The 17,448-nt window shown below is 28.6% G+C and overlaps 1 protein-coding gene across 1 annotated transcript in view; it reads left to right on the forward strand.

The window, feature by feature from the left end:
* Window positions 1-17,448, forward strand: part of LOC123297941 (dipeptidase 1) — a 317,369-nt gene that overhangs the window by 275,110 nt on the left and 24,811 nt on the right. The window contains exon 9 of the mRNA XM_044879779.1: window positions 1,767-1,851. Within this exon, the coding sequence (XP_044735714.1) occupies window positions 1,767-1,851 (85 nt within the window). The remainder of the gene's footprint in view (window positions 1-1,766; window positions 1,852-17,448) is intronic.

Genomic DNA, 17,448 nt, shown 5'->3' on the forward strand with positions numbered 1-17,448 from the left:
AAAAGCATCGACCATGAAATCCCTTGCATACTAAATGTCATGAAAATTGTTGGAGCCGTTTCCGCGATGAAAGTTTCCGAGAGAAAACGACGTTTTCTTAAAATGAAACCTAGTTAGCTTTATTTTTCGTCCCAAAAACCTACTGCATACTAATCGTGTAACGTCATCTACTGAAACCTATTTTTAATGTTTCAATGTCGGTAAGACGGCTCCAAACTTAAAAAAAAATAATAGTATTACTATTCGCCAATAGATGGCGGTCACGCTTTTTCAGTTTGTTTCCGTTTTACCTGAAAACACGGATAAAACGACATTTTCTAAAAATGAAACCAAGCTAGATCGATTTTTCGCCTCAAAAAACTCCTGCATACCAATTATTATTAAACTCGTCGGAGTGTTTCCAAGTTTGCTGAATTTTAGGATAAATGCCCATTTCCTTTATTTTGATATACGATGCCATTTAGAAACGTATCGTTTTGCTCTTCTAATGCGGTAGTACATTTAGAACACTCTATATTGTACTGCATATACATATTATATTATATATGTTTAAACACTACACTATTGGGTAAGAGTTCAAGACATTTAATGTAAGTGAAATAATGTTTAAACACACTTATTGTAAACTACTAACTGTACAAAAGGTAATAATAATGGCAATAGTGATAATAATCATACAATTGTAAAATAAAATCAAACAAGACAAAATATTCCGTTTAATGTTCAATATTTTATTAATAATGTGTTGAATGTTCAATAATAGAATAAGTTCAAATTTTATTAATGGGGGTAATTATAAAATTTAACAATAAATACTTGCACATTTTTCCATGAGTATTTATGCTACGAAACGTACTCAAAATTTCTACATTTCACGACACGTCTCTTATTTTTTAGTACTAACATACCCAAAAGCGTTATCATTTTGATTGACATTAGTTAATAACTTATTGTTGATAAAGTATTCGCTTACAATAATGCAATGTCCTATTGAGCCTAGTTGACATCGCTGTCCTAAATATATTGAATTGGAACAGGAACATCTCGTGAGTTCAAATTAATCAAATAAGAAAACGGGATTTGAAATTTTGTAGAATATGGATTTTTAGAATATTTAGCGTATTCTTACAAAAAATAAGGGATTATATGTCACAAAAACACAAAAAAAGTTTTTCACTATTGTTACGCGATTTAAAAGCGTTTATATTAACTGCCGTAGTGACGATATAACAAAAAATTTTTAAAGGAAAATTATACTAATATAATAATTTTTGATTTGGCAATATGCAGCCTGATTATTGGTCTGCGATTAACTATATTGTCTTTATAATACTACAGAACCAAATGTTTCTGGTTGAAAATGGTGGCATTATCTTAGCCTTCCTGTTGCCAACTCTAGTAAATATACAACATTCTGTTTATGACATCAGAAATTTTAACGACTAGAACATAGCATACGTTCTAGTAAAATAGTTTTGTAGGGTTGACTATATTTATTCGTTTTTTTTTTTTTTGAAAAAATTTGAAACGAATTTAACAATATTTATGAGCTCTATAAATATAATCTACTTATCTCAATGTTTCCCAGAAACCCACACGCAATATTGAATTGAAAATTTTTTTTTAAATTAAATATATTCACCAATTTTGTTGAAAAATTAGTGATCGAACAAATAACTTTGATGCACTATGGTGCTCTAGGAAGACTTTTTTCTTTTTCGAAGTATTTTTAGTTAGTTACATTCCATTTTTCATTTTTGTTACAGGCAGTAAATGGTGGCCTTGTAATGGTCGCTTTTTATCCCCATTTCATTAGTTGTAGTGATACAGCGACGCTTCATGATGTAGTTGGTAAGTAATAAAATTATTTTATGAATCTTATTTAGATACTAAGAAATGTTGTAAGTAGATATGTAAAACAAAAGATAAACTAACGTCCATTATTATTTAAGCCTAACTTTTAATGGTCTACCATATTAACTAATATTATTATACGACGGTCTTATGACCCATAAATGTATTAAATTTTACTACACGTGCCTGCAGACAAAATCACCATTTCTTGCCGCATATTTATTTTGTATTTCCAAATTTCTTGGTCAACACATAGACCACTACATGATATAACTAAAAATTCTTACTACTAAGTAAAGTATGGTATATGTGGAAATATAGAATAAAATACTGAGTCGGAAAGTCCCAAGAAAAAATTCAACTCAAATACTTTTTAACAAGAGCAAAACTACTATGGTTATGCGGCAGAATCTGCGAGTTTTCATATTAACAACCAATTAAGTATTCTAATTGGTTACAGAAGAAGAAAATCTTATATTTCTATCATTTGATGCGTTATTACTTTAAATATTTCATTTGCGTTTCTAATATATTTTATTAAATTCGCTTGTTTAAGAGAGAAACAAATTTTTAAGGATTTAAACTTCCAAACCTTTTAAAAAACACCTATGAATTAAATTCATAGCTTCAATAAATAGTTTTAAAGCACAAAGTTATTCGTTTCATTTTATGATATTTTTATAAGTGGAAGTGGTGGAAGCGCAAATAAATTAGCTACTATATCAATTACTTATATGAATGTACAGTTTATTTGCGCTTCCACCATAATTATAATAAATAAATAAATAAATATTTTTTTATACTGGAGTAAATCTAAGCAAAAAAAGGCTGTTATATGGATTAAAAGTTCGAGCAACGAAACTTTGGGGTTTTTCTTTTCACATCAAAATAAGTATTTTTTGAAATTTTTTACTTTCCCGGAGTGGTGCAACATGTTTAAAAAACAAAATGGCGTCAAAAATGAAATTTTTTTCAGAAATTTTATCATTTTTATTTTATATTCGCAAAAGGAGGCATCGGTGCATATCCAAATTTGGTAGGTTTGTAGTCCATGTTAAGAACTACTCCTCATAATTTTTTGGTGGGGTTTCGTCCCTTCCCCTCCCAGTTATATATATATGTATACATACATATGGTAAAACAGTTCATTTGACTATAACTTGAAAAATATTCGATTGATTTTAATGAAACTAATATCAATAGTAGGTTTTATTACTTACAACTTTCGGTTAAAATTTTAGCGAAATCCGTTAAATAGTTCGGCCAAAATTTCCAATTTAGGAAATTGTTTAAAATGGCTGCCATTTTATGCCATTTTGTCCTACGAGGTTAAATTTTTTTTTAAATTGTAGCATTTTTTATTATCTTTCGATTTTATAATAAGTGGCTTACCCGTAAAATGACTCCTTGATCCATATTTTTGCGAAAAACGGAAAATTTAGCACTTTCTGGAAATAATTGTTTGGGGGGTGTATGGACTGGCTTTGGGGGGTGTTTTTTGCTTTGGCATGAGAAAACTATTTTTAAAAGAGGTCTATATGGTTTAAAGCAAAATTTTTAAGTTTTAACCCCCGCGCTGTAAGGGGGAAGGGGTGTATGAAATAAATGTGTCTTAAAAGATTTTAAAAAGAGGTCAAAATAGTTTAAAATGCTAAAGTAACCCAAAATTTTAGATGCTTTTATTAATATAGCACTTTTTACAACATCCTCCCCTTCCCCTCCCGCTTTCATATTTTTTGCAAATTCAAAATTTTTATGACGTATAAAGGGGTTTTTGGGGTAACAAGGCGTAATTTCACTCTTCTATTATTTTTTTTTTACATAATGGTTTTAAATTCGACTTCAAACAGCTGACTTTTTAAAACTCTGCTCCATGTTTTCACAGAAAAACTTTTGTTTCTTAACCCCCAAACTAAAAAAAAGGGTGTTTGTCTGTGTGTGTCTGTCTATGACATCATAGCGCCTAAACGGCTGAACCGATTTTAATTGTTTAGGTTTCATATGAAAGGTAATTTAACGGAATTAATTTATTTTTAGCTATTTCAAGTGCGAGTTTTGGGTTCCGTATCCAAAAAAAAACTAAATAATTGACGACGATCTTCAAAATGCTTCAAGGAAAAAGGTATTCTAATGGAGAGTGTTCTTATATATTTGTTTCAAGTGCGAATTCAGGGTTCCGTATCCAAAAATTTGTCGGGGGTTCTTTTGAATTTTGCAAATTTCACTTGTTCTTGATAATAACTATGAATCAAGAAAGATTTACACAATCAAAAAAATCCTGTAAATTATTTAAAAAGTAAATAAAAATTTTTTGTACAGTATTCATAAACTTTTAAAGTAAATTCCTCATTTTAAATAATGAAATAACAAAAGAAAAGTTTTATTTTTTCGTGAATAGTAATTCATGAAAATACCAACACAAAACTGATAAAATGATATGCAGTAGTAACTAAGGAATTTAAGGTGAAAAAGTATTAATGTGTGTAGGTAACATTGAATAAAATTAAATTTTATTCATATACATATCCATACTCAACGATTCACAAGATTCCTTCTTTTAAAATAAACTTATGAACCAAAATTATTTAAATAATACTAGAATAAATAAAATACAGAATGATTCATGAGAATTTGTGTCTATATATAGGAGTCGATTCTTTGAAAAATTATTTCATTATTCCTAAAAACTATTTCTTCATACAATATTGCCTTTTCAAAATCATTAAACCTGCCAAGGACACTGTTATTGTACTATTTTAAGTATTGTTATATATAAGCATACATGGGTTCATGAATTCTTGGAAACGGAAAAAGATTTTCGACAATACGTCTATCTATATAAATAAAAATGTTATGCTGGTTTGTGTACGCTTCAAAAAATCAAAAATTCTGCATTGATTTAGCTCAAATTTTTACACGATATGCAACCCGCTAAAAGAATGGTTTTTATTTATTTTTACCCTCGGCGCAAGTGGGGTATTGGGGGGGGGGGGGTGGGGATGGACAATAAATTATTTTCAAATATACCCAAGTAAGGTATCGAAATAAAAGAGCATGTCGTATACATTACCTACATAACTATAACCCCCGACGCAAGGGGATATGGGAGTGGAATGGAAGTGGGGATAAACAATCTGAACTCTTTTATCGGGAGATTTTATAAAATTTACAAGCTGTTAAACTTGTCACCTATTTTCATGCCATCATAATGTGCCACAGCGAAGCGTGAAAGGGTACAGCTAGTCAATTATATAATAATATTGCCTATATTTTCGAGTAAATGGGAATTAACTTTTTCAGAAAAATTCTGTGGCTATGCACATATCAGATTGAGACTAACCATTTACAAGTCAAAGTTTTCTTTCAATTGTTTTTTCTCTCTTCATTTTTTTACTATTATCACTTAGCATCTTGTACAAAAAAGGTATCTCTTATGATTGTTATAATAAATGATACAAACTCAACAACTTAGTGCGTATTCATTTATATTATCATTCACTCATGTTGTAATTTTAGATATACCACCTACAAACACTATCGTAAGTAATGACAGTATCCTTGTACTCGTGAATATCCTGGTAAGAAGCTATTGTTTTCATCCCGAAAAAATAACACAGCAATATTTGTGGTATACATTTAAGGTTGTTCCTTTAATGCGTTTGTATTCTCTCGCCTCCTGGAAGCTTCTAAAAAAATACTTCTATTCTTCATAATATAGCCAAGAACATTTTCGATTAAATTGACTTTCAAACAAACAAAAAATCAAAATTAGATTCATCTGGCTAAGAACTACGATGTCACAAAATCAGATTTGATCAATTCGTTTGCAGCATCATAGTTCCTAAGCAGATGAAGCGATTCTTAGCTGTGTATCAAGAAAAAATATGGTCAACGGTTAATGGTTGTCACTTCTTCTATAGTTACTAGCGGATACGGAACCCTGAAATTGCACTTAAAAGGTAGCTCTATCAAATAACCCTTTAAGCAAAAGAATTAAAATCGATTCGTCTACTTAGGAACTTCAATGCCACAGACAGACACACAGCTACACAGACACGTTAAATTGACAACACTCCTCTTTTTAGCCGGGGGTTAAAAATAAATGGCTTGAGTAAAAAAGTTCAAACAATTTCATTTTGAAATGAATACAATAATTTAATTTGTCAGAAAGTTATTGGTCTAACCCATATCTCCATAGCTTGCTACATATATTATTATTGTCTTTGTATATATTAAATTATTTATATGTTTTCTCCTGTATATAGTACTTACTTAAGGTATACACAGTATATACTCCCATAAAATTAATATGATTTTCTGAAATCTTCGAGGCAGCAATGTTACCTTTTAAAGTTTTAACTTTTTACCTTTAGAAAAAAAATTTTTTTTCATATGCGCAGACAAAAAAATTGTGTGATTACGGAAAAATCAACGATTTCTCTGCTTTACCCCATTTTTTTTGCAATATTCTCAAAAACTATGCATTTTAGAGAAAATAGTTCAGTTCAAAGTTATCGGACGCAAAAAAACAAAGTTTCCAATCGATTTCTATTAAGTATCTTAAGTTTTTTTTATCTTTTATATTTTCTGAAAAAACTACATTTTTCCATGTTTTTTTTTTTTGGTGGAAAATTATACATTCATGTATATTTTTCAGAAGACTTGCAAGATAAGAAAATTTTATATATCCAACTCGATCAGAAATTTTTCGACCATAAACTTTCGGCTGATCTTTTTTTCTTTAAATACATATGGCATAATTTCGAATAAACTGCAAAAAATTGGAAAAAACGTGGAAAACCGTAGATTTTTCCGAAAAAATGCTGTTTTTTTCTGCTCATCTGATGATAATTTCTAATCTACTGGTAATAACCAAAAACTTGGTATTCGTTGTGTGCATAGTCATAGTAGGGACAATAAAATCAATGCCTGCGCTTCCAGTGAAAAATTTTGGCGATAAAGGAGGCTGTTATGACTAATTTGCAGTTCTTTGCATGTTAATCTTATAGAAAATGTCAAATTAAAATTATTGAAAAACACTAATTAATTAAACTTAATGCATTAAAAATTGTGAGAATAAGAAATCAAATTGCAGAAATATTATTTTTCAAATGTAAATTATCATAATTATTTATTTAAATTTGTGAGACAATAACATGAAATTTTCAATGTAAGTCATAAATGCAATCCATACAATTATATATGCATCCATACAATTCTATAATTTAAGTAGTGTATCGTTACCATTAAAACGCCTCCTATAAAACTCATGCACGGTGCGAATAGGTGGTATTACTGTCTGTAACTTTCGCCTATATTATACTATTTTATGGGAGTTATAAGAGACATAAGACAACACACACCCATTCATTGTTTATACTTTGTATATAGTAGTATAATACGTAGAACAATATTAGACTTTTAGTTTGTTTATCTTATTTACTTAACGCACACTTCATAATTTGGATTAAACTAACATTGTGTTTGTTAAGATAATATTCTACATCTTGTGTGTGTGTGTGTGTGTGTATGTGTGTGTGCGTACTTATGTATAAATGTGAATATTGTGTGCAATCATAGAACTAGAAAATACAGTAGAGAGGAAACTTGTATTTAATTGTTCCGACAACCGAAAATGGACTAATTAGGTGATTTTATTACAAAGTTTCAAACTTGAGGCTAAACTTAGTATACCTTGGTATATTTCATATGCATGGTATAAAAATAGCCTATAGGTACAATGCCTATACAATGAACGATAAATAACACACAAATTATAAATATATATGTGCACTGTCTGTTGAAAATACAGTATATTTTATAAAATTAAAAAAATTCGTAAAGAATTCCCTCAGAAAAAGAAAAAATAATACATTAAAATCGAATATTGCATTTTTAATTTTACACCTTCCTCTACTTCTTAATATTTTCTTAGTTTCTAGAAAACTCTTTAACACATTCTAGAAAAAAAATATATTTTGCGTTTTTTCTCATATTTTATGAGAAAGAATTATTCTTCCAAGCGGAGAAATTTTTACTAACTCTTTCTAAGACTCAAGCTGCCTTTTTTTTACCGAAACCAGGTTCTAAATTTTTATTTATTTTAAATGTGATAAAAAAGCTACGGAATTTATTACTATCTATCATGGTCTGTTTTTGAAAACCCCTGCTTTTTTCCGCAAATGATAAATCGTATCTAGTCTTACCCCAAGCGCTCGTTTTTTCAATTTTATATTTCTTTTGCTATTTTGTGTTGATATTGCAATGTTCTTGATATTCTGGTTTAATGTGTATACCTATACTTGTGTATTCAAATATATTGAGTCAATGTTTATATATGTGAATATGTGTGTATGTTGTGTAAACATAAATATACCTACCCAATATTTGCATGTTTTAAGACTACATAGTTAGAAATTATAGACAGACTTGGTACGACTGTGAAATGAAATATAAAAAAGGGAGGGAGTTTTAAGAACTCATTTATATACGAGAATGTTTTTAAAGTAAATATAGTTTTATTTCCGGTGAGAAATTTTAAATAAAAATTTGGTAGTAAATAGTCCGATAACCTATATATGTGTAAGTAATGTGACCGTAGATAGTCAGAAAAACCATATTAAAAATTTTCTTTAATAATCAACCCCTGAACCAAAAAGAGGGCTTAAGTTGACTTTTTATATGGGAGTGTCTGTGGCATCGTAGCACCTAAACGAATGAACTGATTTTGATTTTTTTTTCCTTGAAATATTATTAAATGGATAGTGTTTTAAGCTATGTTTTCAGAAAATCAGTTCAATTTGGAGAGAGCTACATCGAAAAAACATTTGTCGATTTTTTTTTTTTAATTTTGTAAATTTTACTAGTTTATTTATTAACGAGTATTTGTTTGAAATTTTGTTTGAAATTTGTTTGAAACTGCAGAAAATTATCTGAAACTAACCCAGGTAAAACCAACACAAATACTTTAAAGTTAAGAGCCACTTAGAGGGATTAGTCAGTAAGAACGAATACTTCTTCAAGTATTACGAGATTTATGTGTATCTCAACTTATGATCCTTACTTTTCCTTAAAAAACAAACGACCTTAGTCACACGTTCAAGAAAAATGCTTTGGCCCATCTTTCGATTGCATTGAAATGATCAAGATGTTTAGAAAAGAAAGAGAAACAAGGGATTTCTCTTAAAATTTTTTACATAATACACATAAACAGAAATTAAAGCATGAAATTCGACCGTTGATGATGAGAATTATGTTCGGAGCGATTGAGCTCATCGTAAAACTAAGATTAACAAAATGATGGTATTTTGACTCGAACTTGTAGCAAGTTCCAAAAAACTAATATTATTTTTCAGGAAAATGAATTAAAACAATTGTACTTAAGTATCAGGTAGGATCAAATTACATGAAAATGTTCATTAAAATTACGACCACGTTCAAGATAGAAAATCGGAATAAAACATATGCTAGCCGTCTATAGAGGAAAAAATAAAAATGATGCAGAAAATTTTTAAAATTATTTTTCATTACACTTTAAACTTTTACAATAATAGATATTATTTTCTTGCTCGTATAAAAATTTATTTCCGGTAAAGGAATTTTAGTATAGAATAAACTTCGATATAATCTTATTCTTTTCGAATATAAGATGAATGACATGTTTCTACAACCTGTACAGAATTTATTACATAAAATTTTCTCATATTTATTTTTATATATGATTATTCCCCTTCTTTCATGTATAAAATAAGAGTTTAACACAAAAAGAAAAAGTACAGTAAAGTATCATTTACTTCCGATAATTTGTAATAATATGATATTTCTTACTTCCGATGATTGGTATTAAATTGATATGGGAAAATATTTGGTTCTATACCAATACCGTCTTATCATTTTTAATTGAATTACGTGAATCAAGTCGCTTTAAAATGAAAAATTATAATATTTTAGTTTAATTGCATACTTACAAAATGTCACTCCTATCGTTTCGCAATTTTTAGTTTCGAGTTTAGACTCGTTCCGTTCTTGCAATTTGTTAGCATCTTGTCTCGTCTCGTTTCTACGTATCCAAGAAATCAATCTTATTTATTCTTGGATTTGACCTGCCAAAAATCCAAGAAAGCTTTCTGCCGCGTGGTAAATAAACTCCCGAGTCGATGTAGAAGATTTTCTTTCCTTGGACATATATATGGCAGAGCGGCCATTTTTGAGATAGAGGGTGAGTTGAAAATAAAACACGTAAAAATTGTAAGAGTTTCTGCTCCTTGTTTAATAAATTACCTAACGGCCGCACAAATTTTACGTAATGCTAGCAGGCATACCCCCTTCCTTTCTCGACTACTATGTTACCTCTTTTTGCGCGTTTGGGAGGAGGGAGATGAAAAAAATTTCTGCAAGCAGTATGTAATGTTTGAGCGGTTATTAGGAGAGTTATTTTGTTAGGGGCAGAAATTTTTCTCAATTTTTACTGATTTTATTTATACTGCCCCGTCTATCTTGAAAATGGACGCTCCGATATATATATATATATATATATATATATATATATATATATATATATATATATATATATATATATATATATATATATCTTTATGTCCCTTGGGAGAAAATGCTCCACATCGAGTTAGGAGCATATTTAGCACGCGCCTGACAAACTGGAATAACTACACACTATCATAGTTAATTAAGAATCTTCCTTAGTTATAGCAACAAGTATTTGTGAAACTTGAATTTTGTACAGAAGTTGTACAGAAGTAAAAGTGCCAATCTATTCTTCAAACATACATTGTTTACCGTCAATATGCAAAACTTAATATTTTCATGAATTTTACACGATCAAAAATATACGCCTCTTAATAATTCTATCGACACAAGAAAAGAAAATTAACTGACAACCCATAGAGTTTAAAAAACCGTTTGATTGCATATTTTGGAAACATCGACCATTTAAAAATATCAACAAAAAACAAACATCTGAGTAAACAAAAATTTTTCAAAGTAATTTATTTTGTTTATGAATATTCCAAATTGTTTTTGACATAAGACATTTTTCTTTTGGACTTTCAATTAAAAAATATTCTTTCTTAATAAATGTCATATATATTTGTATAGTATTTTCCATTTTCCATATAAATTTTACAAAAGTTAGGAAATTTTCTTTTAAATTAAATTAACTTAGATACTATTATTATTGTTATCATTCAAAAATGTTCCTGAATTAAAACCATATATAATACGATCATGTCAATCATATTTCTGTATAGTGACATTTTGTACCCAGATTTTAAATGAAGAAAATAATATAAAACATGAGAAATACATTATATTATTTAACTTTTGAATGTCCTTTGAGATATGACAAAAAACAGGAAATAAGGGAAATAAAGTTGAACGCATTTCAACAATTTTTGTTTTTGTATTTACATTTTAGTTAATTATGTTTTGCCTTACAAATGTATTTCTATATGAATTGAAATGCATTCAAATATGGTTCATTCAATTTTCTATCAATTTTCAACAAACCAGAACTGCTTAGATGCACTGTTTTCTTTCTCAACGATATCCCAAACAATGGGATTCGCAGATAAAATTCATAGTTATCGTTGAAAAAATGGTCTGGCAAGGTATTTACTGATATTTTTTTTACCATGTATATGAAATATATCAAGGCATCCTTAGTTTAGTTCCAAGTTTGTAACGCCTAAAAATATTGATGCTACGAAAAAAATTTTGGCATACATGTTCATAAAACTACTTAAATAGTCCATTTCTGGTTGTCAGTCCGTCTGTCTGTCCGTCCGTTAACACGATAACTCAAAAACGAAGAGATGTCAAGATGATATTTTTATAGCGTACTCAGGACGTACAAAGTGAGATTGAGTTCATAAATGAGCAACGTTGGTCAATTGGGTCTTCTGAAAGACCCATCTTGTAATCCGTTAGAGATAGAACAGAAATTATATTAAAAAATGTTCCTTATAAAAAAATAAACAACTTTTGTTTGAAAATTTTTTTCGCAGTCAACTATTTTTACTCGTGAGGTCGAAAATATGGTTATAACATTATGTAGTATGTATTATATGGGAATATCTGTTATATATACTTATTTACTTAAACAAACGATTGCATAATCAACACTGTCTATATATTGTATTTAAACAATTAACTCTATCAATTGTTTGTTATCACTTGTTTAAAAATATTTTTAGTAAACCATACCAGATCTTAAAACATTTTTTATTATAGAGCAGGACCACTGACAAAATTACAGAATTTTTATAACTTAGTCAAAATTCTTAATTGGTTTTAAGTTTTATGATCTACTGACCAAACGTGTAGGATGGTAAATCAATGCGTTCGATCCCATTTAATGGTTATCGAACCATTAAATTTCAAAAATTGTTTAACACAAAAATTCATGTCAAACCGGGTAAACCAATAATAAAACATCAGAAAGGTGATCCAAAGGCTGTTGGTTGGATCTCTGTTCGAATGTATGTACTGGAATAAGTAACGGAATCAAAAATCATACTTATAGTTTGTCCGAAATCTATGGATATTTCTATAATTAGTTATTTGTAGGAAATTGTTTGTATAATTTTCTATGAAATAAATTTACCCATACGCTTAATAACAACTTAATATCGCGGTTATATAGCAATAATAATAAACAATGATAAACATATTTTTTGTCTTACAATTTAAATAAAAATACAATTAAAATGAAATTACAAATATTAAATACGGAAAATCTCTTTCATTGTTATTTAAATGTTGGTCATTAACCCAAATTCAACATATATAAGGCAAATAAATATTAAAAATAAAAAAGCTAAAAGCTTAAACAAAAAAATAAGAAAATTAATCATAGTATAATGCGGTTTTATATTTTTATATTTATAAAAACAACTGATAGCCTTGTATTTAATATTAAAAAATTAGGTAGGAATAAAAATACATGCAAATGAAAAAGTTTTATACCACATTTTCTTGGAAAATATGAAACCAACAATGAATTCATATTTTTCATGAATTCATTCATGAATTGAAAAATTTCGAATCATTAATTTTAATTTTCAACTCACGCGTTAAAATATATTGAATTTACAATGATTTTTTCTTCCCATTTCATTGAAGAAAGTGAGATTTTCTCTGCTAAGTAGAAAATAGCCTAAAACAACATACAAAATTTTTAAACTTGTATTATTTTAATTGCATTATTATAATTTGTAAAGGGGTTTATTAAATCCAATCTAACGTTTGCTGGTACTGGAAATATTGACAGAAACGAAGTTTTGATACCATTGATCTTAAAATTCTCAATTACTTCAATAGTTTATTTACATTAATATGCGTATTTAAATAATTAACTCTGTTAGTTATTAATAATGAACTCTGTTAGCTAAATTTTTACTGTCTTTCTTGTAGTGTCTGCTCGTCCGCTTGCCTGCTAGTCTGCCGAAAAAGGTTAGGATCTATTTTTTTTAAACTATTTTCCCGTGATCCAATCGAGATGGATTATTGCAGGCAGACTCGTGGCGACGATAAAATTTTAAATAAAAAAATTTTATAGATTAGTTTTTTATAATTTATACAGTTCTTTACAATTTTTTGCATAAACTATGAAATGATGACACGTTTTCCGGATATCCAATCATATCTTATATTTACTATTTAAACTAACGGTTTTTTTTATAGAAATTGACATTTTTCGAAAGATAATTTTATTCCCTTTATGTTTGAAAATGATTTCGATTATATTGTCCTCGCGGCTAGTGTGATTGTGATCCAAGGGTTAAATCATCTTGACTTGACTCTAATGGAAGAAAAGAATGTCCTAAATATTCATAAAAATACAAAATTTTATCAATTTTCAAGCATTGCTCCGACGTGAATCTATTCACTATTAAATGATAAACCAAACTAAACACAAAGCAACTGTCTGCTGTTAAATCGGTTATCAAACTTATCAGACAATCCAATTTTGCCAAGCCAAACATGTGAACGTCGAAAGAAAAACCGTTCTTTACTATAAGCAGAAAATTTTGTACCCCAAATATTTGTAGTCTATTAGTGGTTTCAATAACTATTATGGTTCTTTAAAATATAAAACAAAATCAATTTAATTTCAAACTAAGTTTTATCACATATGCTATCTATTTGTATGACACCATTAAAAGTGTAATGATCGAATAAAAATGCATACGATAATAAAACCGTTGTAATTTTTAATGACTATATAAAAGAAAAAAAAATTCATGGCTTTAGAGAGTAGTTTTTTTCTATTAAATTGTATCCATTAACAATAGCTTTTAACAAATAGCAACAAAAAATACTTCAATATGAGAAACCACACAATTGTGGTGTCTCATTATCAGATCAGATATATTCATTATTATCACATTAAAAAAAAAATTAAGGAACTTTTTAAAGGGAAAGCTTTTAATTGTATCAAAAAGTATAAAATAATTATTTCTATGAGCACTCATATTTGATTATTTGTAAAAGCTGGAGGTACTCATTTTAAAATATCAAAGACCGGCTAAGTCTTTCACAAATAGCCCTATATGAATGGCTCATATAAATAATTATTTTCTACTTTTAATACTTTTTAGTAGCTTGTCTTTTAAAAAGTATTTTTTATTTAAAACTAAAAAAGCTATACATGTATATCAAAAATGGTGGAAGCGAGGGAAATTCAGATGATGCTTTCATAAAATTACATTGTCACCCCATTTCTATTTGTTAATTGCATTTTTCTCAGCATACCCTTTCATTTGATACCCATATCATGGAAAAAATGAATAGTACGTCATTTTGAACTTAGCATTGCTAAGTAATTGCTGCATTATTCAATTGTTAAAGTTTTACAAAAATTTGAAGAAAAAAAACAGTTATGAAAATTAGCAATTAGTTCTGTAATTGCTAACTGCACTAAAATTTTTCAATCCTGATCATTTAAATCTACCTGCAGCTAATTTTCATAGCTGTTTTTTTCTTCAAATTTGTGTAAAACTTTAACAAAGATTTCTTTTTAGATTCTTATCAATAGCAAGTCGTGTGAATCGCACCTCGAGGATGTTTCCTTGCAAATCAAGACAAGTCAATCAAAATTTTATCAGACTTCGCTTTCTAAAATCTTCAAAGACTCAGGAAGTGATAGATAAGTTAAAACAATTAAAATTTAGTCTGAGTTGCTCAAAGGTTAATATCGAAACAGTCTCTATAGTAAACTGCACGTAATAACTATTTCCTCTGTTTTTGATTATGTTTTTCTTTTTCTTTATGATATTAATTTCAAAAAACAAACGCAAGATTACAACCATCAGGTATGCAATTTTCAAATAATAAAACAACAATACATGTGCGTTTGAATGAATATTCTTAAAACCGCATGCCAAAGCACTATGAAATTCATAGTCCACGAGACTGCATCCTTTTTTTAAATGATTAGAACATACTTGAAACTTCGTGAGTTGCTTCCATTTTGCAAGTCTATCAAACTATATAATGCACAAAAAAATGGGCTAGGTATGATTTTAAAATATTTTATTGTTTTAAAATTATTAATGTTATCAAATGGGCATAGTGACCAACATATTCCCCGCTGCGTTTTTTCAGACCGATAGCTTAAATATGATGTTATCATGCTCATCTGAAAACACAGTACTTTCGAAACAAGTCGTAGAAAAAAAAGTTTGATAGACTCGCCAAATAGAAGCCACTCACAAAGTATAAAGTATGTATCAATCATTTAACAAAAAGAGTGCTGCCTCGCAGACTATGATTACTAAAGTATGTAATATTAAAATATTGATTAAGATTTTTCTTCACATAACCAACAGTATAAAAAAGATGTATCCGCTTTTTTTTTTATATAAAAAAAATTTCAAACAATACTATAAAAAAGTTAACTTGTAGCTTAACTTTAGAGAATTGATCTATCTCAGTCTTTCATGGGAAGTCTTTATGCAGTAAAAATAGCATAGTGCGATTTTGAGTCTTCCAAAAATCTTTATTTGATTATTTTGTTAAACCAGACTACTATTTCTAAGTATTCGCTTTAATCAATTTACCAATTCTAGAAAATCCTATTCCATTCTCAAATATTCAAATCTTTGGCCTTGAAGACTCTCGAAATATTTCCTACTTGGCTTAGGCTTGTAGTTTTCTAGAAGATAATGAAGCGCATTAATTTCATTGCCAAACAACTTCTTTCTGCTTTTAAATAAGATTTGTTTGATGGTACCTTTCAAGTTCATCCACTTTTTTCGTAATTGGTTCATCAACTCTGATGAGACATCATATATTATTTTCCATTGCCTCCATTATAAAACTGTTATGATTTTTACTTCCAAAGCATTAACGTTTATGTTTTATCATTTCTTGATAAAGTGCATTTTGAAAGTCAAAATACAAGTAAAGTCCATTATTTCATTTTCTCTTCAAGGAAATAAGTACCGAATAACATGTAGTTACTATAAACGGTTTGCACTATATTTGAATCATCACACTCCTACCGATTCTATGATCTTACATCATTCCATTTTATTAATATCCACACAATCTTTATCCATATTCTGTGTTGTCTATGTTATGTATTGTTATAAATGTATTAAAAACAGAACAAAAAGAACTTTTGAGCAGCAGAAATCCAGCAAAACGGTTATATTTTTCCTCATATAATGCTTTTTCGATTTTTAGACGCTTTTATGGAAATAGGATTTTTGTTGTTTGTTCATATTTTTGAACATCTGAACTTACGACCAAATTAAATTTATAACATCCCTGACAAATGTTTCGGATACGAAACCGTTAACTTGTCCTTGAAAGATAGCTAAAGCTTTTTTTATTGTTTCAGATATGAAACTCTAAATTAGCACTTAAAACAATAGCTAAGAATACTCTCAAAAAATTACCTTTCAAACAAAACAAAGAGTCAAAATTGGTTCAACCGTTTAGGTGCTATGATGCCACAATCAGGCAGACAAACTCGCACACATATCGGTCAAACTTATTGCACAACTCTTTTGGTTCGGGGGTTATACAGGTTTTGAATGGAGGCGCTTCAACTACCACATAAGTTTTCATCTTCTTAGTTGGATGGGGCTGTAAAAAACTATTCAAAAATGGATTTATAACACACCCCTCATTCCTCTCCGTTGACCTTAGATACAGTACATAAGTTTATACTTTCGTCGAAAATATAACTACTTAAAAAGTATGAAAGAACATATACACACACTCACAAACTATTCTACAGAATCTACAGCTACACAGTCAGTAGTCCTTATTTTACGTTCATGAAAATAATTTACACTTCATTTAACGCCATCTTATGTACTTATTTACTACTAAAACTTATATATATATATATATATATATATATATATATATATATATATATATATATATATATATATATATATATATTATGTCTTTTAATAGCTTTTTTTTTTTAATATTTAATATCTTTATAGATTTAATCGTTGGAGCGTCTGTTTGCACTGATGTAAGTTGGGAACCAGTTGCTTGATCTAAGGCAAATGCACGCAAAATTAGGTTTAAATCTTTAAAAACCAGCTGAAGTCT

The sequence above is a fragment of the Chrysoperla carnea genome, chromosome 4, assembly GCF_905475395.1.
Source record: "Chrysoperla carnea chromosome 4, inChrCarn1.1, whole genome shotgun sequence".
In the NCBI taxonomy this organism is placed as follows: domain Eukaryota; kingdom Metazoa; phylum Arthropoda; class Insecta; order Neuroptera; family Chrysopidae; genus Chrysoperla; species Chrysoperla carnea.